This window comes from Dromiciops gliroides, chromosome 5 (assembly GCF_019393635.1).
Source record: "Dromiciops gliroides isolate mDroGli1 chromosome 5, mDroGli1.pri, whole genome shotgun sequence".
Lineage (NCBI taxonomy): Eukaryota > Metazoa > Chordata > Mammalia > Microbiotheria > Microbiotheriidae > Dromiciops > Dromiciops gliroides.
In genome coordinates this window covers 39556820-39580980 of record NC_057865.1, presented here as the reverse complement: position 1 = coordinate 39580980, position 24161 = coordinate 39556820, and the positions used below count along the sequence as shown (strand labels likewise).

At 42.9% G+C, this 24161-nt stretch overlaps 1 protein-coding gene across 3 annotated transcripts in view; it reads left to right on the top strand.

The window, feature by feature from the left end:
* The window catches only part of CPNE4 (copine 4), a 441978-nt gene that overhangs the window by 407702 nt on the left and 10115 nt on the right, over positions 1-24161 (top strand). For all 3 annotated transcript variants that reach the window (XM_043968781.1, XM_043968782.1, XM_043968783.1), the window contains exons 11-13: positions 7781-7914; positions 16893-16947; positions 22274-22325. In XM_043968781.1, the coding sequence (XP_043824716.1) occupies positions 7781-7914; positions 16893-16947; positions 22274-22325 (241 nt within the window). The remainder of the gene's footprint in view (positions 1-7780; positions 7915-16892; positions 16948-22273; positions 22326-24161) is intronic.

Below are 24161 nucleotides of genomic sequence, written 5' to 3'. Positions count from 1 at the left end.
AAAGCATGAACAAAGATTTATTAAGCACCTACTATGTGCTAGGCAGACTGCCGACCTTAAAATCGGGAAGACCCAGGATCAAGGACGGCTTCTGACATAAACTGGCTCCGTGATCCTGGGCAAATCTCTTCACCTTTTTGTGCCTTGGTTTCCTTACCTCTAATATTAGGGGCTGAACTCAATGGTCTCTTATAAAGACCCTTTCTGGTCTAAATTATTATCCCATGAACCTCTCAGTGTCCCAGGCAATTACAACTGCAAGTTTTAATCCAGGAGCTGATCTGTATGGATAGAGAGAGGGGCAAAAGCAAGACACACACACAGCCCTACCTTCCAGCACCTACTGTGTATTTCCCCTTAAAAGGGAAAAATTGGTCTTGCTCAGGTTCAGAATATGGCAAATCAGTCAACAGTGACATGAGACACCAAGTCCTTACACATAAAATGTCAATATTTAGAGGACACACGCAGGGTATTGTCATACTACACTTATCTAAAAAACAAAGAGATCATAGGGGACTTTTTAAAAAATTTCATGCAGTAGGATTTCATTTGCTGTGTTTTAACAACATAACTATTAAAATTTATGTTGAGCATTAAAGTTTATAAAATACATTCCTTCCAACAAACCTGTGAATTAGGTAGGTTGAATATTTGTTGTTTAGTCATTTTCCAGGCATATCCAACTCTTTGTGACCCCAATTGGGGTTTTCTTGGCAACGATACTGGAGTAGTTTGCCATTTTCTCATACAACTCATATTATTGATGAAGAAACTGAGGCAAACAGGGTTAGGTGACTTCCCTAGGGTGACAGAGCTAGTAAGTGTCTTCGGCCAGATTTGAACTCAGATCTTCTTGATTCCAGGCCTGACACTCTATCCACTGCACCACCCAGCAACCCAAGGTTGAGTATAAAGATCCTAAAGTTACAGGACAGAAGCTGAGGCCAAAAAAGGCTGTCTCAGAGTTGAAATTTATAGAGCATCACAGGAGCTAAAGCTGGAAGGGAAATCTAACCCCTTATTTTTACATGTAAGGAAAACAGAGGCCCAAAAGATTTGAAAGACTTCCTCAGGGTCTCCTTCTAGAAGTGTCTGTGCTGTTCCTATTACATCACACTCCCCCAAAGCTGAATATAGCTTCTTCACAGAGATGATCATCACCCTTAAATATATTATTCAGGATCATTAAATATCTTTTGGATTAGATTTTACTTTATAAGTTAAAATGCCCTTGGTAAGAAACTGGTCCAACCTTGATTTGTTGTTGTTTGTCCTTTGTTTTCGAAGAAATCCAATGATTTCATTCAGTGATGTCTAAACTTGTGCATGAATTGGATACATCTTAGGGCATTTCTTACTCTCTAACACTGATAGCACGCTCCTTCCTTTGTGGTTCCATCCTGAATGGGAAGGAAAGAATGAGAGGATATTCCCCTAAGCGATGAAGAAAGAAGCCCCCTCAGAGATGGAAGAAACAGCTAAACTGAGACAGGACTCCCGGTCAGGTGCAAAACAGGAAGGTCATTTGACTACAACCTTGCAAGAAAGGACATACACTTTCAAAGAAGTTGTGCAATGTGAGCTTGTTGCAGCAGGCTTTTTATCATGGCTTAAGCAAAGATTACCTCCTCTGATTCACTATTGGCTGGCTACTCTGGATGCACACTCTTCACAACACTCCTACTTCATATTAACTCCTAAACATGTACTCCCACCCTGATCATACAAAGCATGTCTAATTATAATGTTAAGTCTCCACCCAGGGGTGTGTTAGATACTATACATGAGGCTTATTAAGCAAGAGCAGTACAATTTGGGGTTAGCTAGGGGAAACGGAGAGACTGGTTTGGGCTAGTGTGCTAGTCTTCCTGATTCTGGGAAGAAATCATTCTTGTGGGACAACTTCTGATTGGATTAGGTTTTTGTGGTTCTCCTGTTATCTGACTGTAGATAATTACTAGCTCAGCAGGAAAAGGAAGAGAAGGGGTTGGGGGGAGGAAGCCTCTGGGACTTGAACAACGCAGCCTGCCTAATCTGAGGAGAGCACATTTTATTCATTCATTCATTCATTCATTCTCTCTTTCTTTCTCTCTCCCCCTATCTTTCTCCCCCTCTCCTCACCCCTTCAGAGGGTTGCCCAGGCAGACTCAGTAGCAAATGGTAGCTAACACAACAATGTTTGTACCCAGGACAAGTGCCACAAACCTTCTATATGGGGTCTGGTAGTAAGTTGCTCATCCCCAGTCAATGAAGAATTAGGGTAGAAGTGGGGACAAAGACAGGGGGACACCACACTGTGGAAGGGAGGCAGGATGCCTGAGCCTCTTCTGCACATGAGGCCAGGAGAGGAGTGGGAAGCTTATTTAGCTATTCTAGCTAAATCTCCTTGCCATATAGGCATGAAGCTCTCATCTGTAGGCTGCTGAAGGATGTACTACCCAAGATCTCTCAATTGGCCACCCTGGGGCAAAGCCCCAAGGCACTCCGGACCAATGGACTTAAAAGAATGGTGCTCACTTTGTGGCTATAGAACAGACTGAGTGAGATCAAGAGGCCTCTAATTCTCTAGACTAGATTCTTCTCTCACTGCACCCAGCAGGGATGGATAGGAATACAAACAACAGGCAAGAACGTAGCCTATAATTTTTTTAAAGCTCCCCTTGCACACCACCCCAAACTCAGCCAGAGCAGCAGATTATTAGCATCACCTAAAAGCATTAATGCTGGAACAACAAATGATTTGGGAAAACCACAGGGAAGACAGACCGATTTAGAATTCTAGCAAATAACTAGGGGCTTGTTTCTTTCAGCATCTCTTTGAAATCTAACCAGGGGGTTCATAAATAGTTTGTTTGCAGCGTGAGGGAAAGGTCTGTGGAGCGAAGATGTTTTATGTTGGAGACTAAAAATAATACAAGAAAAGAGCTCATCACTCATATCTGGCTTCCTCGGGGCGGGGGGGGGGTTGTGTACTTTGGGACCCCCCAGTCTGTAAAAGGAACTATTTCCTTCTTTTACAAGTTTTACAAAGCTGCTTTGAGGCCAGCTTAATGAGGAGAAAGGTCTCTTGTAAGGAGGTGGATGGGACTGAGATCTCCCTTCCAACTGCCCTCTGAGAAAGTCATGGAACCTGGAGCCCTCACTAAGGCATCATGAACATGGATACCCAGGCTGGCAAATCCGTAAGCATGAAGGAAAGCAATGCAGTGATGACCATGGCCCATAAACCACCATATTTCGGTGGATTCCTTTTTTTCCTTTCCCCTCCTCAACTTAATCCCAAGATTCCTCTGCCTTTTCTTACCTCACCTAACATCCTGTTCACTGCTATCCCTCCTTCTTTTAAAGAAGATGGAACAATTTTGGCAAATGACCAGAGTCAGAAGAGAAGTTCAGCCAATCCCCCTAGTGCATTATCACTCAAATCTATTTAAGAAAACCTGTTTGGGGAGATGTCAGTTGGAAAAAGAGCTGGCTGACCTCCAGGGTATAGCAGGGCTTCTTAAACTTTTCCCACCCACCACCCCTTCTCACCCAAGAAATTTTTACACAACCCCAGGGTCTATAAAATAAGTATACATAATCTTTTACTGTTACCAAATTTTTCATGAACCCCCCACATTCAGGTACTCAACCCTATAAGGGCTCACAACCCACAGTTTAAGCAGCTGAGCTTTATAGCACCCTTTGCTTGAGAAGGCACATGATAAAACAAAAAAAAGTTTCTCCCTCTAGGTGGTTTAGAGGGTGTGGCACATTCATTACCATTTAAAAATTAAATTGTAGAGATGATCAATGAACAAGAATGTGTTTTCTCACCCCCATTCATCCACCCACTGAAAGATAGAAAAGAAAAATCCTTGAAACAAATATGCATAGTCAAGCTAAACATATTCCCCCATTGGCCATGTGCTCCAAATGTCTCCCATTCTGCATATTTACTTCTCAGTCAAGAGATGGGTAGCATTCTTCATCACAGGTCCTCTGGAATCATGACTGATCATTGCTGTGATCAGACTTAAGCTGTCAAAGCTGTTTGTTTATACAATGTTGCTATTATAGTATAAATTGTTCTCCTGGTTCTCCTACTTCACTCTGCATCAGATAGGAGTCTATCCAAGTTTCTCTTTCATCTTTTGTTTGTCACTGAATGCACTTGCAAATCCTTCATTTCACACCCTCTTCTGGCCATAGAGGGAGGAAGGAAGGATTTACTCTGTGCCTCCTAGGTGCCAGGTATTACACCAAGCATTTTATAATTATCTCATTGGATTAGATAAAAGATATTTGATTTTCACAATAGCCCCTGGGAGGTAAGTGCTGTTATTATCCCTATTTTGAAATTGAGGAAACTGAGGCAAGCAGAGGTTAGGTGGTTTGCCCAAGGCCAATGACTACTAAGTATCTGAGGCTGAATTTGAACTCAGATCTTCCCGACTCCAGACTCAGACCTCTAATCACTGTGCCCCCAGCTAACAGAGTAGGGATATGGACCCAGTTCCTCTGATTCCAAATCCAATTCTCTTTCTACTGCCCCACACTCTTAGGCAGAAAGTGGAAGAAATCAGGATTCAAACACAGCTCCTCCAAAGCCTACGGGATCCCTTTCAGTTCAGAGGCTGCTGTCGTCACCTGCAGAAAGGAGCAGGGAGTCCGTTTGTATGGGTGATTGATTTAAATTTGTCACTTGTGTGGAGCTACAGAAAAAAAAGATGCTGATAGACATATGGAGATGCCTAAGGGAGACCTTGCTCCAACATTCTTTTCTGTTCCATCCTGGTCTATTTGTGCATTGTTTATATCCACTTATGACAGTTAATGCTCCAGTAGAGAGAGCACTGGCCTTGGAGTAAGGGAGACCTGAGTTCAAATCTATATTCAGATACTTACTAGTTGTGAGACCCTGAGCAAATCACTTAACCTCTATTTGTGTCAGTTTCCTCAACTGTAAAATGGGGATAATAATAACACTCACCACCCAGGATTGTCCTGAGGATCAAATATGTAAAGAGTTTTGCAAATCTTAAAGTATTATGCAATTTATTATTATCATTATTATTTTCCATGTGGTAGAACTCAAAAATTATTTTGTAGTTTAGTGGAAAGTGTATCAAGCCTTGAGTCAGCAAACTCTTGGTTTCAAACCCTAGTTCCAACATTTCCACAGTATATTTAACAATTAGTCAACATTTATTAGGTGCCTGTTATGTGCCAGGCATTGTATTAAGCCCTGGGAGTACAAAAAGAGGCAAAAGAGTCCCTGCTCTGAAGCCACTCATTACATCCTTCTGGGTAAGTAATTTCACCTTCTGAAGCCTCTGTTTCCTCATCTATGAAATGGGGATAAAAATATTCACCCTACCTAATTCACAGGGGAAAAGGAGGGTTTACAACCCTTACGGTGTTATAAAAATAAGAATTATTAATGTAATGGTATTTTGCTCAAAATAGATAGATGGCCAGAAACAAAACTCCCTGCCTCTGTGTCCTGACTACTAAGCAAGTGCACAGAAATGTGGTGAGCCAAATAGGGACAGCAGAAAAGTATAGTGCGTGCCTCCGATGCCCTCCCACTCTCTCTTTTTTTTTTTTTGGTGGGGCAATGGGGGTTAAGTGACTTGCCCAGGGTCACACAGCTAGTAAGTGTCAAGTGTCTGAGGCCGGATTTGAACTCAGGTACTCCTGAATCCAGGGCCGGTGCTTTATCCACTTTGCCACCTAGCCGCCCCTGCCCTCCCTCTCTCTTCAAAGCTCCTGGCTAATTTTGCTTGCCCTTTTATTGGGATGGGTGGTAGAAAAGGCTGAAAGCAAATTGTCACTTAGTGGCGGGGTAAAGCTTAGTTCCTCCCTCTGCCTCCAATGCAAATTAGCACTCAATTAAGTTCTTCTGTTCGTGAGAGTGACTGCCAGCTATATACTCAGAGACTAGAGAAAGAAAACACTTGGGTAGGATTTGGTTTTGGAAAACGAAATTATAAACAGACCAAGAAAGAATAGCTGCTAAACAGCAGTCTCAGATGTAAGAAAAGTCATTTTGCTGTACAGAGCCCGTCTCCTTATTTGTTGTATTAGGATTTTTTTTTTTTGCTTGTATTTCAGAAACTGGACTGAATCACTGCAGGTGGCATTTTCTCATATAACATAATAGGTAATTTTCCAAGGGCAAACTGAGGAGAAGTAGTGATACCCTTAGCCTTATTTTATCTAACAATCACTTTGGAAACCTGGAAGTACACCCACCCCAGAGATGCCTTAAGAATTCTGCCAACATGAGCAGAATTTGGCTGGAGTTTTGGCTCAAGGAGCTGGATCCTACTCACAAATCCATCATAATAAGTCATTGACATTCAGAGTTGTATCTCCTCCTCTCCAAATCTCAGCGTACTCACCTAAAAAACGAGCCGGTTGGTCTTGAAGATCTGGATCGAGCATTCCATTTCTCTGATTCTGTAATTGAGGTAAACCAGCAGTATACAGCATGAGACAGGATGTTATTAGGAGCTAAATGAGATGGTACAACCCAGAAGTGCCAAAGTTGTTCAGAAGAGACAACCATCAATGGCTTCTAAAACAACTAGGGGAGATTTCATGGAAAGGATTAGAACTTGGAAATGGTCTCAAATGATAAGAGATTGGGGATCCGTGAGAGGAAAATGGAGGATATTAGAGGTGATGGGGAGCAAGAGCTAAGACAAAGGGAACAGGGTACTCCCTCCTCCCCACTCCCATGCTGACTGTTTATAGACAAATTAATTCTTTTTTATCGGTTATGATATTGGAGAGGTGTGAGAAGGGAGACTAGATCGAAGCTGCTTCAGACAGAAAGCAAAACAAAGGTGAACTCCTATAGAGTGGCATCAGTGAAGGTGGGAGAAGAAGGAGCATCAAAGAGGGCCGAGAGGATCAGATGCTGCAGAGAGAGCAGGAAAAGGATGACGGGGAAAAAAGACATTTGTAACTGAACATCCAGAGACATGGAGACACAGAGCCCTAGGGAATAACCAGTTCTCTGCTGGTGGTCAGTGGATTCAATTCAACACACCTTTATTAAGCCCCTATGTGATCATCTTTGTAAAGACCTTAGCACAGTGCCTGACACAAAGTAGAGACTGTATTCCCTTCCTCCCTATCAGGGACAGGAGGAATAGCCTGCCCTGTCCAGACTCTAGGAATACAAAGATGGGATAAGTCCTTGCCCTCAAAGAGCTTACATTCACTCAATCAAGCAGTGAGCATTCATTAAGCACCTACTACGTGCCAAGCACTGTACCACTCACTGAGAAGACAACATATAGATGTATAAGTATATGCAGAATATATGAAAAATAAATACAAGGTAATCTTGGGGGGATGTTACTACCATCGTGTGGTGGGAGGTCAAGAAGTTTTCTTCATGCAGAAGATGTTACATGGGCTGAGGTTTGAAGGAAAACCAAGGATTCTGAGAGGTAGAAGCTAGGAAAGTGAGCATCCCAGGCATCTGGAGCAGCCGATGAAAAGGCACAGAGATGGGAAGTAGGGCATTTGTATTTACTTTCTTTTCTATGCGACATGCCCACAAGTAAGCAGAGAGAGAGACAGAGAAAGAGAGAGACAGAGAAAGAGACAGCGACAGAGAAAGAGACAGCGACACAGAGAGACAGCGACACAGAGAGAGAGAGAGAGAGAGAGAGAGAGAGAGAGAGAGAGAGAGAGAGAGAGAGAGATGTTGATCCAGGGTCCCATATAAAGACAACAGTCCCAAACAATCCCATTTCTTTATTCCTTCTTCCTACAGGTAGCAATAGACTTCACTGCATCCAATGGGGATCCCAGGAACAGCTGTTCTCTGCATTATATCCATCCTTACCAACCCAATGAATACCTGAAAGCCCTGGTAGCTGTCGGGGAGATCTGCCAAGACTATGACAGGTAACTGTTTGGGTGTCAGGTTGCCTAATGGATTCTCCCATAGAGTCAGAACTGTGTCAGAGTCTGGCTGCCTAGTGGACTTTCTGCCCAGTGACTCACCAGGCACCTTATGGCAATGGCTTAGGCTGTACACATATAGCATCTCAGGCTGGTGGCCATGCTCACTATTGGGACTCGCAAACATTAATCACCAGGGAAATCCTTTTTGAGCTTCTCTCTCCTTGGAAGTTGTGGATAAGACCACTGGGTAACTCCAACCAGTACAGGTAGGAAAGAGGTTTCTGAGCTCAACTATTATTTTATTTATGTCTTTAGCAAAATCTATCCATCTTCTGTAAGAGAGATCCCTAGACCCGTGAGATTTGCATAAATTGCTTCACATTTGCTTCTCATATCACTTCAGGATGGAGTAGAAGTTCGGGTGTTTGTTCACAAAACTCCTCTAGTTTGTGTTTATGAATTTAGATATTTCTAATTCTTCTCAGAACTTCCTATAGGAAATGACATCATAGAAGTTAACTGGAGATTATTGTATGCTGCTGCTTTGTTGTTGTTGTCATTGTTGTTACATAGTGGACTGGTCAGGCAGAATGAGTTTTGCAGGTCAGTAGAGCTCATCCTTCACATGAAGGCAGCTGTAAATGAAAATCAGACAGTGCCTTAGACAGAAAAAAGATGCCAGAAACAAAAGCCTAGGACTCTTGGGAAGATCCTGGGGTTGCCTTCTCCGGCAGGATGTTTGATACAATCTGGTCAGCTTAGAGGCCTATAAGGTTCCGGGAGATGTTCTTCTTTGTGTGGATGGATGGCAGAGAGACACATGAAGTCAGGAAGTATCCTTCTGTCCTGCCACAATTAGTTCTTACAAATCACAGCCAATGCAGTTGGGTAAAAGTGCTATCTTCTTCAGTAGCTGGGGAGTTTTTGAAACCTATTATCAGCCAAACAACTTCTCCCAGAGACCCCAGACATTCAGGTTTTTCTTTCTGCTAGGAACAACAAAAGGGTGATGTGGTGGAATGAGTATGATTTCCTATCTTTGGAAAATCACTTTATCCCTTGAAGCCTCAGTTTTCCTCATCTGAAAACTGGGGATAAATACTTAGACTAGGTACTTCTCAGTGCTATTGTAAAGATTATTTTGGGAGACTAGTCAGACACAGAGGTCCCTCTTCCAGAGCTAAAATTCTGTGATTCTCTGATTCTTTTGAAAGTGTTTTCCAAACCTCAACAGCAGTAAGAAAATGTCATTTTTAATATTTGAAGATATATGAGACAATAACTAGATGATAGCTACAGTCTTCACCATTGTCTTTGTTTGAGGTTCTCTATGGTAAAATAGAAAGTCTAACAAATTGATTTAGAGTCAAGAGAGGCCTACATTTGAATCCCAGCTCTGAGGCTTGCTAGCTGTGTGACCCTAGAAATATCACGTCGCCTCCAGTACTTTAGTTTCCTCATCTGTAAAATAAGGCTAGTGATATTTGCACTACTTAAAAGAGCTTTGTAAACTTTAAGATCCCATATAAACATGAGCTTCTGGGGGAGGGTTAGAACTCATCTTTAATACCTGGCTCACAACGTGGAAAAGAGTCCTACAGATTTTTTTCAAGTATTTTATTTTTAGAGTCCTTTGTTTTCATAGCATGGTTATACCTTTCCCTGCTCCCCATCAAGCCAGTCATCCCTTCTCAACTAGGGCAAGCCCCTCATTCTACAAATAAGGAACTGAACCTCAGAGAGGCATCAGGCCTGCCCTGGGGTCACACAGGGAGTGAGTAGTACAGTCAAGCCCACAAGCAGTCACTAAATGCTACTCTGTACCAGGCACTGTGCTAAATGCTCAAGATACAAAGAAGAGTAAAAACAATCCCTGCCCTCGTGGACCTTACCCCTTGGGATTGAGAGCTGACTCCAAGCTCAATGCTCCATCCATCTGTCCATCCATCCATCCATCCATCTATCCATTCATTCATCTACTCTTTCAATTTCCATTCTCAGGAAAGGATTTTTAAATAATTCTATTCCCACTAATAGTAATAATTCACATTTACATGGTGTTTCTTGTCTCACAAAGCATTTTACATACATTTTCTAAAGGCTATATTACTATTAAGACTTAAGGTCTCAAGCTCTCCCTGGGCATGTCCAATTTTCATAGGCACAGAGCCTAAAGCAAAGGTTTGGCACCCTAATGGCTAAAAGGCTGAACTTGATGCATTGAGGAAGGGGCATTTTTTAGGTGGGGACCATTTCTGGTGGCCCAGAAATCATACTGTGTGGGTGGCTGCTTATAGAGTCTGTCTGTCCATACATCAGGTTTAGAAGATTGTTGATAAACTTAATGTGAGAACAGCTTGTTTCCATTTCTGTCTGTATCCCCAGTGCTTGCTTACCACAGTCCCTAGCATATAGCAGGAATATTTAATTTGGCATATAATTTCCATACATTTATTTATCTACGTGTCATCTTCCCTGAGAGAATGTAGGCTCTCTCTTGTCTGCCTTTGTGTCCCTAGTGATTGCCTGGCTCACACCAAGTACCAACTGGCTGGAACTGCTTTTAAAAGGTCTTACATGTATTCTGTATTTTCTTCTAGACCTGACTCGTCCTGAATTCAGCACAGCAGGGACCTATTCTGCCTACTTTTCATTTTAACCAAGTAGAAAGTTTAAAACAATTATGCTTAGATTTGGCTTTTTAAGTGACTTTATTAGCCAGATGTTTTCTGATGGCCATCTTTGGGGAAATCTGCGCTCTCCCAGTTCATTAATTATTCCCCTTGTAGGTAAGACAGTGCTGCCTTCCTATTCTTGAAACCCAATTACATAACCAAATAGGTCCTGCTCAGCCAGCTTCAGGTCCCCCATGGTGGTATGGAAGATATTTTTAATCCCTCCAGATAATGGGGGTGGGAAGGAAACAACAATAATTAAGGTAGGGTACTGGCTTCTTTGCTTGGAACATTTAGAGTATAATTGGGTAGGTCTCACCCAAATGAAGCAAAGAAGAGAAGAGCATTTGGCTTATTATATAATACCCCCCTTTATGCAGTCTACACCATAATCCATTGTCCATCTCCATGCTTTGTCATGGGCTGGGCCTCTTTCCCCCATTCCCAGAATTCACCCCTTCTCATCTATACCTGGCAGGATCCCTCACTTCCTTCAAAGTTGAACTGAAATGTCCCCTCCTCTAAGAAGCCTTACCTGCTGCCCCCGGCTTCCAGGGCCTTCCTTCACTCCTCAACCCCAGCAACATTGCCTTCTATTTCCTTTGTATGTTTTGTATTTTTGAGGCACTACGGTATAGTGGATAGATAGCTGTTCTGTGAATCTGAAAGACCTGGGTTTGAGGGTCCCCTCTGACTCATGCTGACTGTGAGAACATGGGTAAATTCTTACCTCTCTAAGATTACGAGTTGCAGACGAGGTGCAATTGGTGTAAGTCTGTATCAGTAGAGGACACTCTTCACAGGGCAGTCCCTAACCCTATGAAATCCCAAGTCTGATCCCCCTAAGACCGTATTTGCTTCTTGGGGGCAGGGACTGTTTTGTCTTTGCATCTCCCAATACCTGGCACAATTCCTGGCACAGTAGGTGCTTAATGAATGATTGTTTACTGGTTGATCAGGGCTGCCACATTTCTCTGATTCTGGGTTGTTTTTGTAGAAGGCTAGGTGGCACAGTGAATAGAGCATAGGACATGGGGTCAGAAAGACTTGAGTTTGAATTCTGCATCAGACACTTAAGAGCTGTGTGACTTTGAGCTAATTAAATTCTCAGCCAGAATTTCTTCATCTGCAAAATGGCTGTAATAGTAACACCAACCTCCCAGGATTGTTGTGAAGATAAAATGAAATAACATATAAAGTAATATGTAAATACTAGCTATTATTATTAATAATAATAAACCTACATCACAGAACATGTATTATTATATGATGTTACAATATGTAATAATAATAATAAGCCTTATCATAAACATGAAGACCAGGCCCACCCCCACCAAATCCTACATCTTGATGGTCATACTCATTTTCTTATAAGTCCCTGGTTTGTCCTGACTTCTTTGACCAAAGAAAAATGGCTGGTGTAAAGTATTTCAATATTTACAGTAACGTCCCATCTTTCTTTTCCTCAGAGCCCTGACTAAGCCCTTCTAAGCTGTCATGTTCTCTTATTTATCAACATTAACCTTCTCAGAGGAATTCTGAGCCCAATATTCTTCAGCGTCTGAATCTCTGCACCACAAAGGGAGAGAAATGGGGAGTTGTTATGGCTGGAGATCTACTGCTACTCCAATGAGTAGCCAGAAGATCGGACCTTACATAAGTCTAAAAAGTCTCAGATTCATGATATCGCCTCCGTGCTGTAGAAACAACATTGAGCCCCACCATTTCCTCGCTGATTCCCATCCACTTTGCAGCCTTTCTTGATTTAGAATTCTCTTCCTTCCTACCAGAGCAGGTTTTTTCATCTGTCCACAAACATACTCAGTTCTCTTCTTTTCTTGAGAAATCTTCACTCGATGCTTCCATACCCACAGTCTTACGTCTATCTTCTCCTTCTTTGTCCAGCTCCTAGAAATAAAGGCTTTTGCTCTCACTACATCTACTTTATCACTAGCCATTCATTACTTAATCACTTAGAAACCGGCTTCTGACCCCACAACTTGACTGAAACTGGTCTGACAATCTGCTACCTATTAAATCTAGCAGTGCCTCTTATTCCTCATCCCCTTGATCTTTTTGCAATTTATCACCATTGACCATTTCCCTCCTACCTCTCTGAATTTTTCTTTTAGTCATTTTCATTATCCATCTCCTGGCCATTAAGCGTGCCCTAGGTATCATCCTTGACCTCCCCCCTTCCCTTCTTTCTCTCATATATAATATTGTATGTAATCTCATCAGTTGCCCTAGATTCAGTGATCATGTGTGTGCAAATCTCTCTCTATCATCTCTAACCCTTGTCAACTTCAGTCACGCTATACATGTCCACCTGGATGTTCTATAACTACCCTACCTCAATATGTCCCAAGTGGAATTTATCTTCCCATCCCACCTCCATCTAGAGTTCCTCTAAACTCCCACTTTCTGTGAATGACACTCCATCTTCCCTGTCACCCAGTTCCCACCTTCAGAGGGATCTTTGACTCCTCACTCTCCCTCAGTTCCCAAGTCAAGTTGATGCTACCTCTAGGACCTCATATTTTCACTATGGCACCTTCCCTCCACTGACAAGATCACCACTCTAGAGCAGTCCTTCATGACAGCTTGCCTGGACTACTGGAAGAGCCTCTTGCTTGCTCTCTCTCTCTGCCTCTAGTCAATCCTACACCAAACTGTTCTCTATACATTCTCAAAAGAATCTTCCAAAGGCACAGGCCACTTCCCTGTTCTCCACTCTTTAGTCATCATTGCTTCTAAATAAAAGGTAAAGCCCCCAGCCTGGTATTTAAGCTTCTCCACAGTCTGGTTCCAACCTACCTTTCCAGACTTCTCTCATATTATTCCCCCTCCAGTCATTCTCCATTCCAACCACACTGGACTACTGGCTAGCCTCTGTACTTGACATTCTATCTTCTCTCCTATAAACCTTCTCCCAGCCTATACTCACTCCCCATCTAGGATTCTCCAAATCCTTATTTTCCCTCAAGGCTCATCTCAGGCTCACTTCTTCCACAAAACTCCTCCCTAATCCCTCGAATCATTAATGCTTTCTCCCTCCTATAACTACTTTTTCGGGGGGCAGGGGGTTGGTGAGGCAACTGGGGTGAAGTGACTTGCCCAGAGTCATACAGCAAGTCTGTGTCAAGTGTCTGAGGCCAGATTGGAACTCAGGTGATTACTTTGTTTTTACTCATTGGTGTATATGATGTATTCTGACAGAGGAATCTAAACTTCCTGAAGGCAAGACCTTTTCATTTTTGCCTCTGTGTGCCCAGAGCCTAGGACAATGTGTGTCACATAAAATGCCTAATAAATACTGGTTGAATGAAACTGAACTATTATGCTGATCTCCCTTGCTCCCCTCTCAGTTTCCACCTAATGGTTGTGACTATAGTTATTACCATACATCCTACTTTCCCCACTCTCCTTCAGAGTTTGGGATGGAGTTCATTAAATCTATTCATGTGTTCTGCAGTTAATCGTGATGAGGCTGGGCAGGGCTTACCAGCCCTAAGTAGGCCAAGCCAAGAGGCCTTTAGAATAAGGAAAAGACTACAGAATCAGATCTCTGCAGTAAATCTTCTACCTCAAGTGAAAGAAAAGCAGGTTCATGAGGAAAATGTACGTCCCTCTTAAGAGGACTCAGAGTGGGTAATTGGAGGATCCCAAGGTCCACGGGAAGGTTCAGAGGGTGGTAGAGAAAGGCGTGCAGATTTTTCCTTGTACAGAGCCACAAGGCCCGGAGTAGGCAGTGATTCACTCCCACAAGAGGATAAATGTGAAGGGGCAGAATCAGGGTGTAACTTCTCCAGAAAAGAAAGGGGGAAGAGCAAACCTTAAAGAGGGAAAACTGCCACCACTCTAGGCAAGGCAGGACAGCTGGACTCTGAGGGTGGCAACATCAGCTGTGAGCAAGGGCCCTGAGATTTACACATGCCTCTTTTCCAACTGACATTTTCTTTTACATTATATGCAAAAGCAGGAAGAAATGGCACTTTGGAGCATGGGTGTAGGATTCTATTAGAATTTCAGAAGTAATTGTCTTGGAGGGAGGGGGAGAAAGACTTCCAAGGAAGACCTCTTCATGGTGGAATAGTACAGCTTGGCGATGCCAGTGGCCTTCCTTGCCCCCTTTCCTTTGTCATGGGAATCCCTAAGGAGATATAGCGCTACGAACTTCTTGAGATTTCAGCACAGGAAACAACAAAGGTTTGGGTGGTCTGCCAATGAGAGACAGCTGCATCATTGATGATGCCTCCTGAGCCCTTCCCTATTCTCTTGGGTGTACCCATGTCCACTGTTTCAGGACCCTTGAAATCATAGATGATGGAACCCTGCCAATCAACATGGTACCCATGAAGAACAAGGGCATTTGAACAGTCAAGTACAGATCTGAACTCTTGCCCATTTATGAGCTCTATGAACTTCTGAGAAGACTAGGAATCTTTCTCAGCATCTCTCTTGGATTTCTAACAGGAGAAGTGAATGGAATAGGAAATATTCATTCAGGGCATGATGAAGAGGGCAATACATTGTCACGTTCATCAGAAGAGCATAAAATTGGGTACCGTCATCCCTTCCACACCACAACTTTCCCCATCATGGTTTCAATATAATTCAAGTTGGAATAAGATATTAAATGGGAATTTGGGGGGAGTTTTGCAGAAGCCACAGACAATATGGGAAGGCCAGCAGACAACACAGAAAAAGTTTAGAAATCCAGAAGTGCATAAAATATATGTATAGTAGAATATCAACACACTTTATCTTTTAATACCATAATTATTCAGACTTCTTCTCCAGTACAAAGGGAGGGCCAAAACATTTTACACACATTTTCCAGATTGCAGTGGGGCACGGCACACCTAATCCCCACAATGTGGAAGGGATAACTGTATAATATCATGAACCTAACCGAGTTGCTATCCCAGGAATCGGAGTCAGAAATACCAAGAGGGTTGCATTTTAACAGTTTGACCCATAAAAGGGTACCATGGCACACACAGTAGTAAAGTAAGGCTTGAACATAAAATACTATCAACAACAAGGGCTGACGTATATAGCATTTTACCTATGTTGATTCTCACAACAACCCTGTGAGGTAGATGCTATTATTAGTCCCATTCTATGGATGAGGAAAATTAATTCGGATAGTCATAGCTGAAATGCCCTATGCATTGTCCTGCTAGCTTTTCACATGCTCTTTTAAGTTTTCCTTTCCTAGAGAGCCAATTCCTGAGCATTTATGGACTTGTTCCACCAGTACATTCATCTAAACTCATCCAGGATTTACTTATTCAGCATCTACAGTACTAGGCACTGGATTTAAGAGGAATGGGGTAGGGGGCAGCTAAGTAGAGCAGTGGATAAAGCACTGGCCCTGGATTCAGGAGAACCCGAGTTCAAATCCATCCTCAGACACTTGACATAACTAGCCGTGTGACCCTAGGCAAGTCACTTAGCCCTCATTGCCCTAAAAAAAAAAAAAAAGGAGGAATAGGGATAGATTGCATCTCTGATTCAGTAGGTAAAGGGAACTCACAGATGAAAAACTCCCTCTACCAATTCATATTGGCACCTTCTCTGAAATGTATATAGTCTTAGAAAATTTCCCAGAGCAGTGAGTTGTCCATGGTCACAGAGGAAAAGTCTAAGGCTACCCTTCTTCTCCTCCAGGCTTCTGCATCTGAATCCCTGGGGATACAAAGTAGAAAATGGGAGCCCCGACAATGAGAAGTTTAGTCTAATTGAGCAGAAATCACACAAACAGACATGACTATGGTATAAAACACAATGTATGAGTGATTTTTCCCTCCATGGCTAAACATGTAAATGCATGGCTTCTTTTTATCATCTCTGTTTAAGAGACCTTGCGGCCACTTCTTTCCTTGTCATTAAATCTAGTAAGAAGTTAGGGGAAGACTGAGACCCATAATTAAGCGAGTTTTGTGAGGTCATCTCTGATATCATTGCCCATTCCCTGATTATTTCCCATTACATCTGAAGAAGTGGTGGGACCCAGGGAAAAGCATACTGGATTTAAGTTCAAATCCAACTCCTGTCACTTACTACTTGTAGGATGGTGAAAAAGTCACTTCATTTCTCTGGGTCTCAGTTTCTTCATCTGTAAAATACAGGTTTGAACAAGATGACCTCAAGGTCCCTTCTAACCCTCAATCTGTTCCTACAGTAGTAGGACCATTTGATGTCATGCCATAACTTCTCCCAGAAAGATGGTGTAGATCCCCATCTTCATCAGAAAGCGAATGAAAGCAATCAGGTTTTTCTTAATCTTCGTTTCAGTGACAAAATGTTTCCAGCTTTTGGTTTTGGAGCCAGGATACCCCCAGAATACACGGTAAGTGAGTGGGGATTAGGGGTGGGGGATGGGGGAAATCATTTTTTGCAGTGCCTGGCTTCCTCTCAAGAACGTTCTTAGCCTCTATTAGTTAAGGTTTGGTTTACACTGTACCTGCATAGCACGTAGGTCACATAGAAATGCTTATTCCTTTCCCCTTCCCCCGTGTGGATAAAAGAATTGAGCCACATAGAAAGCATGAGATTAGATCATTACAGCTTGAAACCCTTGATCTACGCTCTACCATAACAGAATCAGCCAGATCTAAAACTGGATGGCTCCTGAAGACAGACCAGTGGAATCGTCCCAATTTCTGGTCTCTTGAGGACATGACCCTAGCCCATGAGAAATATTCACTGAGTCAATATTTCGCACCTCAGAGTACCTGGGCAGTGGCAAAATATTTACTAACTGTGCTTCTAGCACATCTGAGTATCTGGGTTTAAAATCCAGGAGTTTGTGTCAGGGAACCCTTTGGGAAGCAGGCAAAACCAGCGGACCCTTCTCTGAATGTTGTTTTCTTTAATTCATAATTGAAGGAAACGTTTGATTTTACTTAGAAGTTACTGAAAATAAAGCTGCATTTTCCCCATCCACACTTACAAACACCCTGCAAGCTTCGCACAGTTAAAAATCCCAGCTTTATGGGGGCAGCTAGGTGGCGCAGTGAATAAAGCACCAGCCCTGGATTCAGGAGAACCTGAGTTCAAATCCAGCCTCAGATACTTGACACTTACTAGCTGTGTGACCCTGGGCAAGTCACTTAACCCTCATTGCCTTGCCCCCCCTCCAAAGAATCCCAGCTCTAGATGGAACAAGACTCCATCAGAGGCAGTGTCAGACCCCAGAGAGGTCCTTAAAAAAAGCCAGTGTGGGCAGAGGTACCCCAGAGCAACTGAAAAGGTCCTGGAGGCAGCATTCCCACTCTGTTTGGCTCTTTACTCCTCATGGAGCAACAACAAAGTCAGACCTGACACTTGCAAAGTATCCCATGTGGCAGGATAGAGCTGGGACATTCAACCTAGCAATTTATATGCAAACTTCAATAGAACCATAGTTCAGCCAAGTAGGTCCTCCATCCAATGGGGAAGGACACAAGCCATCTACACCTTCTCCTCGTAGACTCTTTCCATACCCTCCTGTAAAGCATTCATAGGGGTCCAAAACACTGGGCAGGCATGTGCTGAGTGCCTGGGGTGCAAATAAAAGCAAAAGGAATGACAGTGCCTACCTTCAAGGACTTTACATTCTAATTCAGGATGACAACATATTAAAAGGAGGATGAATGGATGGGGAAGTGAGGGAGGCAGAGATGGCATCCATGGAGAGGCATGTTGAAAAAAGTCAAGGGGCAGTTAGGTGGCGCAGTAGATAAAGTACTGGATTCAGGAAGACCTGAGTTCAAATCTGACATTAGATACTTGATACTTACTCTGGGCAAGTCACTTAACCCTCATTGCCCCGGAAGGAAGGAAGGAAGGAAGGAAGGAAGGAAGGAAGGAAGGAAGGAAGGAAGGAAGGAAGGAAGGAAGGAAGGAAGGAAGGAAGGAAGGAAGGAAGGAAGGAAGGAAGGAAGGAAGGAAGGAAGGAAGGAAGGGGAAAGGAAGGAAAGGGAAAGGAAGGAAGGGGAAAGGAAGGAAGGGGAAAGGAAGGAAAGGGAAAGGAAGGGGAAGGGAAAAGCCAATAAAAGAGGAGGGAAACCTTGCATTAAGTCTTTTATACAATGATTAGATAGCTAAGTGACAGTGGATAGAACACAGGGCCTGGAGTCAGGAAGAGCTGACTTCAAATTTTACTTCAGACATTTGTCACTTCTGTGACCCTGGACAAGTCACTCAACCTCTCTTTGCTTCATTTCCCTCATCTGTAAGATGGGTATAATCATATCACCTCTGCCTCCTGGCTCCCCTGGCTTTCTTTAAATCCCAACTTCTCATAATCCTGGTGCTTTTCCTCTGTTGAGCATTTCCTGTTTATATTGTATGTAACTTGTTTGTACATAGTTGTTGGCTTGTGTTCTCCCCATTAGACTGTGAGCTTCTTAAGGGCAGGGATTGTCTTTTTTCCCTTCCTGCTATCCTCCGTGCCTAGAACAGAATCTGGCAAACAGTCGGTAGCTAATACATGCTTACTGGATGTGTCTCTCATAGGCTAACCACAAGTTAGCCCTCATGTTTGCTACCTGACACATCTGTCTCCTTTTCTTGTGATATCATGTCATAGACTTTTAAATTTGATCAATCAGGCATTTTTGAGAGCCTTCCTACAATGTGCCAGGCATTTTGCTAAGCTGGATGCAATTTTAGAAGCCATTTTGTCCAACCCCCTCATTTTATAGACAAGATACTGATACAGAAACTGAAGCCCAGAAAAGCCAAGTAATTTGTCCAAGGCCACACAGGTAGTGAGGAGCAAAGCTGGGATTTGAACCCAGGTCATTTCACTCTAAATCCAGAACTCTTCTGCTCCGTATGTCACAGAATTTTGGAATTAGAAGAGCCCTTAGAGACCTCTGAATCTTACCCATATTTGAGAAAAGATCCCCTCAGCAACATAACCAACAATTGGTCCACCCAAATTTTCCTGAAGACCTGTAGTGAAGTGGAACCTACTATCTCCCAAGGCAGCCAACTCCACTTATAAGGAGCTCAGAATCCTAAGCGATTCTCTGTGATATTAAGGCAAAATTGGTCTTTACAAGTGGCTACTGGTTCCTCCCCTTAAGGTCAAGCAAAGTAAGACAGGACACTTCAGTGATGGGCTATTTCAAGATGCTTCATTAGTAAGGTGCCGCCCACTCACATTCACCACACATTGGTCATTGCCCTTCTGGCCATCCACCATTTTGATTCCTCCAAGATAATGAAGTTCCACAGACCATCACCAGTAGGATAATGGTGTTTAAGAGTTGGGTGTTTTATGTTTGTTTCAGGGGGAAGCTCAGAGTCAATTGTGTATTTTCCTAGATATCATGGGGTAACTAGAGGGTGCCATAATGCATAGCCTAGAGTCAAGAAGACATCTTCCCGAGTTCAAATCTGGCCTCAGACACTTAATAGCTGTGTGACCCTGGGCACAGCCTTAGCCCTTTTGGCCTCAGTTTCCTCATCTGTAAACTGAGCTGGAGAAGGAAATGGCAAACCTCTTCAGCCTTTGCCAAGAAAACCTCCAATGGGGTCATGAAGAGTCAGACACGACTGAAAAAGACTGAACAACTAGATATATAAGAGATGGTATGAAATATTCAGATGCTATAATATGGAAAGATCCGTGCAGAGGCATGGGAACAGGCATTCCTGGTAGAGCCTGAGCCTGGAATGTTGTAAGGTCAAGGTTAGGTAAAAGTAAGTTTTCCCAGACGGAATATTTCTTTTAGAGACTATGTAAAATAACAGAAGCCCAAGTATTCACTTGGCCCTAGTCTCTCGTGCCCATTTTATGTTGCTGTTGGCAAAAGCTGCCCTGGCTGGGTGCTGTTACTTCTGGTTCCTCCCCACCTCACACCCCCAATTTGAAAACCAATGTCGGACTGCCCCCCACCAGGGCTGAAATCCCCAAACCAACACAAGCCATTTTGGTATTTGGCATAAGCCGCATAAAAGGTATCTTCCCACCAACTTTATTTGTGATGTGAAAACAACACAAGAAATAATTCAGACAAATATAGGAGCAGGAGGGAAATTAGTTGCCATAAGCTCAGAGATGAACATTATTAATGATGCCCATCTGGTGTCTTCCTATTTTCACTAATTATTCTTGTTAAGTAGGTGCTAAGTTTGGTGGTTTCCACTGCTGCTGTGGGAGGAATGGCTGTGTTAAAATTCAGCACCATCTAAAATGTGGGACCCTGGGACAAACCCCATACTGCTCCATCGTTGTTACTGCTCTGATCCCCAGTACACTGACATGGGTGCCAAGGGGCTTCAAACCTCTCTTCTGCCCTATCTTCAATTTCACTCAAAAGGAAGCAGGCAGGGAAAGGGGAGCAGGTGTGCTGATGGGCCTTTTACCCCAGTGAACAAGCTTGTGGGCTTCCTCCAGAATGGGGCAGGTGCTGCAATGATCAGGTCCTTATATTTATGAAAAGAATTTTCACAAGTCACAATTTGGGACCCATTTGGTTTTTAAACATTCCACCTGGTACCTAAAGTTTCTAATCTCCTACCCTCCCTCCAGATTGCCTAGCAGCCTTTGAATTCTTTGTCTAAAAGTAGTCTCTCTCCTAATCCAATGAGCTCCTAGATCTTGGGATCATAAATTTAGAACTGGAAGAGACTTAGAAGTCATCACATCCGCCCCCAAAACCATTTTACAGATGAGGAAACTGAGGCCCAGAGAGATTAAGCGACTAGCTTGTCACATGGCTAGCATGTGTCTGAGGAGGAACTCAAGCCCAGGTGTGGCTGACTCCAATTTCATTGTGCTATGCATTACACAATGGGAAAGATGTTAGGGTGTGAGCTTCCCTTTGCTTTAATTAGTGATCACCTCTTACTGTGAAGTCTATCTATCCCAAGATGAGACTGGGAAAACAATTTCCTTTTCTCTTAGATTTCCAGCTATAGTAAGTTCCAGACACTAGAGCTTCTGCCACCCCTTGTGCCTTAGGAGTTTTCAGCAAGAAATGAGTAAATACGGTGCTGTTGTTTGATCTTGTATATATCAACCATGAACCATAAAAAAAAAAAAATCTGTATGGAAAACTAGGCTAGAGATAAGTCAACTGCGCTTTGCCACTTTTCAAAAATTCAATTGTGGGTCAATTTCTCCTACATTTCCGTAGCCATTTGCTACTTTTAATTTATTCTTTGTGTTTTCCTTTGCTTTAAATTTATACTGAAATACCAACACCTCAAACCTGAGCTCCTCCCTCTGTTTATTATCACAAACAGAAATCTCAATTAGGCTAGAGAACTTTTGTTTTGTTTTGTTTTGTTTTAATATTCATCACCCAGGTCATAGACCAGAATCCAGAATTGAGGCCACCAATCTGTGTCTAGCATTCTTAGACTACTCAGACTTGTATTTCTCTGCCTCATTTCTTTGTATTTTTCTAAGGCATCTTTCCTCTCCCCCACCCTCACTCCCTACCAAACATTATTCAACAAATTTCTCTGTCACCTCTACTCCCCAGGGAGCTGAGAATTTATCTTCCTTCTTGGATTGATTGGAGAAAGGCTTAAGATGATTCCTGCTGTTAAGCCCATAATGAATGTAATGGACATTTGTTTGCAAACTTTATACCCCAGGGCCTCCTTACTGGATTAAAGTTGTAATTCTTTTCTCTTCCTTTTTTTTTTCTTTTCCTTTTTTAATTGGTGTCTAGGTCTCTCACGACTTTGCAATCAATTTTAATGAAGACAACCCGGAATGTGCAGGTAAATATCACAGATTAAACTATAAGCCAATCTTACAGGTGCTCTGTCTAATGACAAGAGCCATTTGTCAATTACCAGTCAATGGCAGTCCGTAGGAATGTGAAGATGCAGGAATGGGGTGGGAGGAGAGCTTGAAAAAAATGGCTTAAGATCACAAGATCCCGGAAACTGTGGTCCTGTCGCCCTGTGGTCCTCATTAGGACTCCTTATGCTTTAACAATTTGGCCAAAATGGGCACATTCAAGGCACTCAAGGCCACTCCAAGCCTGTATTAGAGAAGGCAGTGCTGACTCAGTAGGCAAGGCTTGGTCAGTCCACTACTGAGTCCCTTTAAAACATGTCCAAGAGTCACACACATGGAGTAAGTGTTGAGTCTATGACTGTCTTGTGTGCAGATATGAGAAATGATGCACCCAAGTAGTGAGTCCTTCACCCTTTCAGGAAAAACTATTCCTAGATGCCCCACCACCACCAAAGGACATTGCCAACGTTCCCCATTCTGTCAGCTTCATCCAAAGGTTTCCTCATTTAATTCTACTAAATAAACCAACCAACAAAAAAATGTTTTTTTAAACACAGAATTACCCTAGAACAACTCTTTCTTCTACTGCAATAAGCCCACATACCTCTACCACAATAAACCTGCCCAAAATGTCTCTATATGTCCATTGGGCTAGGTAGCAATCCCCACTCACATTCATCTAGCACTTTCCCTATAGCAGCACCAGAGGCAGTGAAAGCCCAATTGTCTCCATTTAACCAATAAAGAAATGAAGATTCAAAGAGATACAACGATGGTCATAATCATTGCCCCTAGGGTCCTCCAAGACTTACTAGCTGCCCACCTCTATTACTCCAAGACCCCTGAGGGCACTCTCATCTAACATATTGACTTTTCCCAAGGTCCCTATGCCATATTCTTAAGCCTGCCCTTTTCTGTTATCTCTTTGATCTCATTTTTTTCTATTTATATCCTGTTTGACACATATATAGTGCTTGATGAATGGGGTTTTTTCCTTCATTCACACACAGCTAACAAATGTTGGGAGAAGCCTGGTCTGCTTGAGGGAGCTCTCTTTTCATGATGCCTTGCTTCCAACCTTAATTTCCTCCCCAGAAGGAGCACGTGCCAGGATAACTCACCTTCTACCCAACCCTGAATCCTCAAGTCAACTTGGCACCAACACAGACAATCATCCTTGTGTTTGGCAACAGTATGGCCCAGCCCCTATTTCTGGATCATTCCACTTTCCAAAGGCCCTGCCTTCCACTTCTTCTGCTCCCTCCCCCTTCTGTTTATAAGCACATTCTGGCTTCTTTCCTTTTCTTCCCCACACCCAGAAGTTTAAACTCCAAGAACTATTTGATTCCAACCAAGTCAATCTTAGAAACAAGCCGTCCCCCATCTGCTTCGTGCTCTTACAACCCATCTGCCCCCTGTTTTGGGAAGGAAAACCAAGCCCATTTATCTTAGGCAAGATCTCGAAGACCTCAAACAGTGAGAGGCTTCATTGAACTTAGTTCATTTGCAGAACAAGGATGAATAATAATTTGGAAGCTATTGCTCAAACTAGAGACTGTAGGGAAGGACAAGATGGATGCTGATGCCTTCAAAGAGTCCCGAAACAACCTCTCCATGAGAACACAACAGAACAGACTTCACTTATCCAAATTCCAAGCTCCAATGAAACTTTGAGAAGCTCCCCTGACCTTACTTGGAAATAGAATGCTGTTTCAGCATCCCTTCCCCTAAGGATGTTGTTCAGTCATATCTGATTCTCTGTGAACCCATTTGGGGTTTTCTTGGCAAATATGCTGGAGTGGCTTGCCATTTCC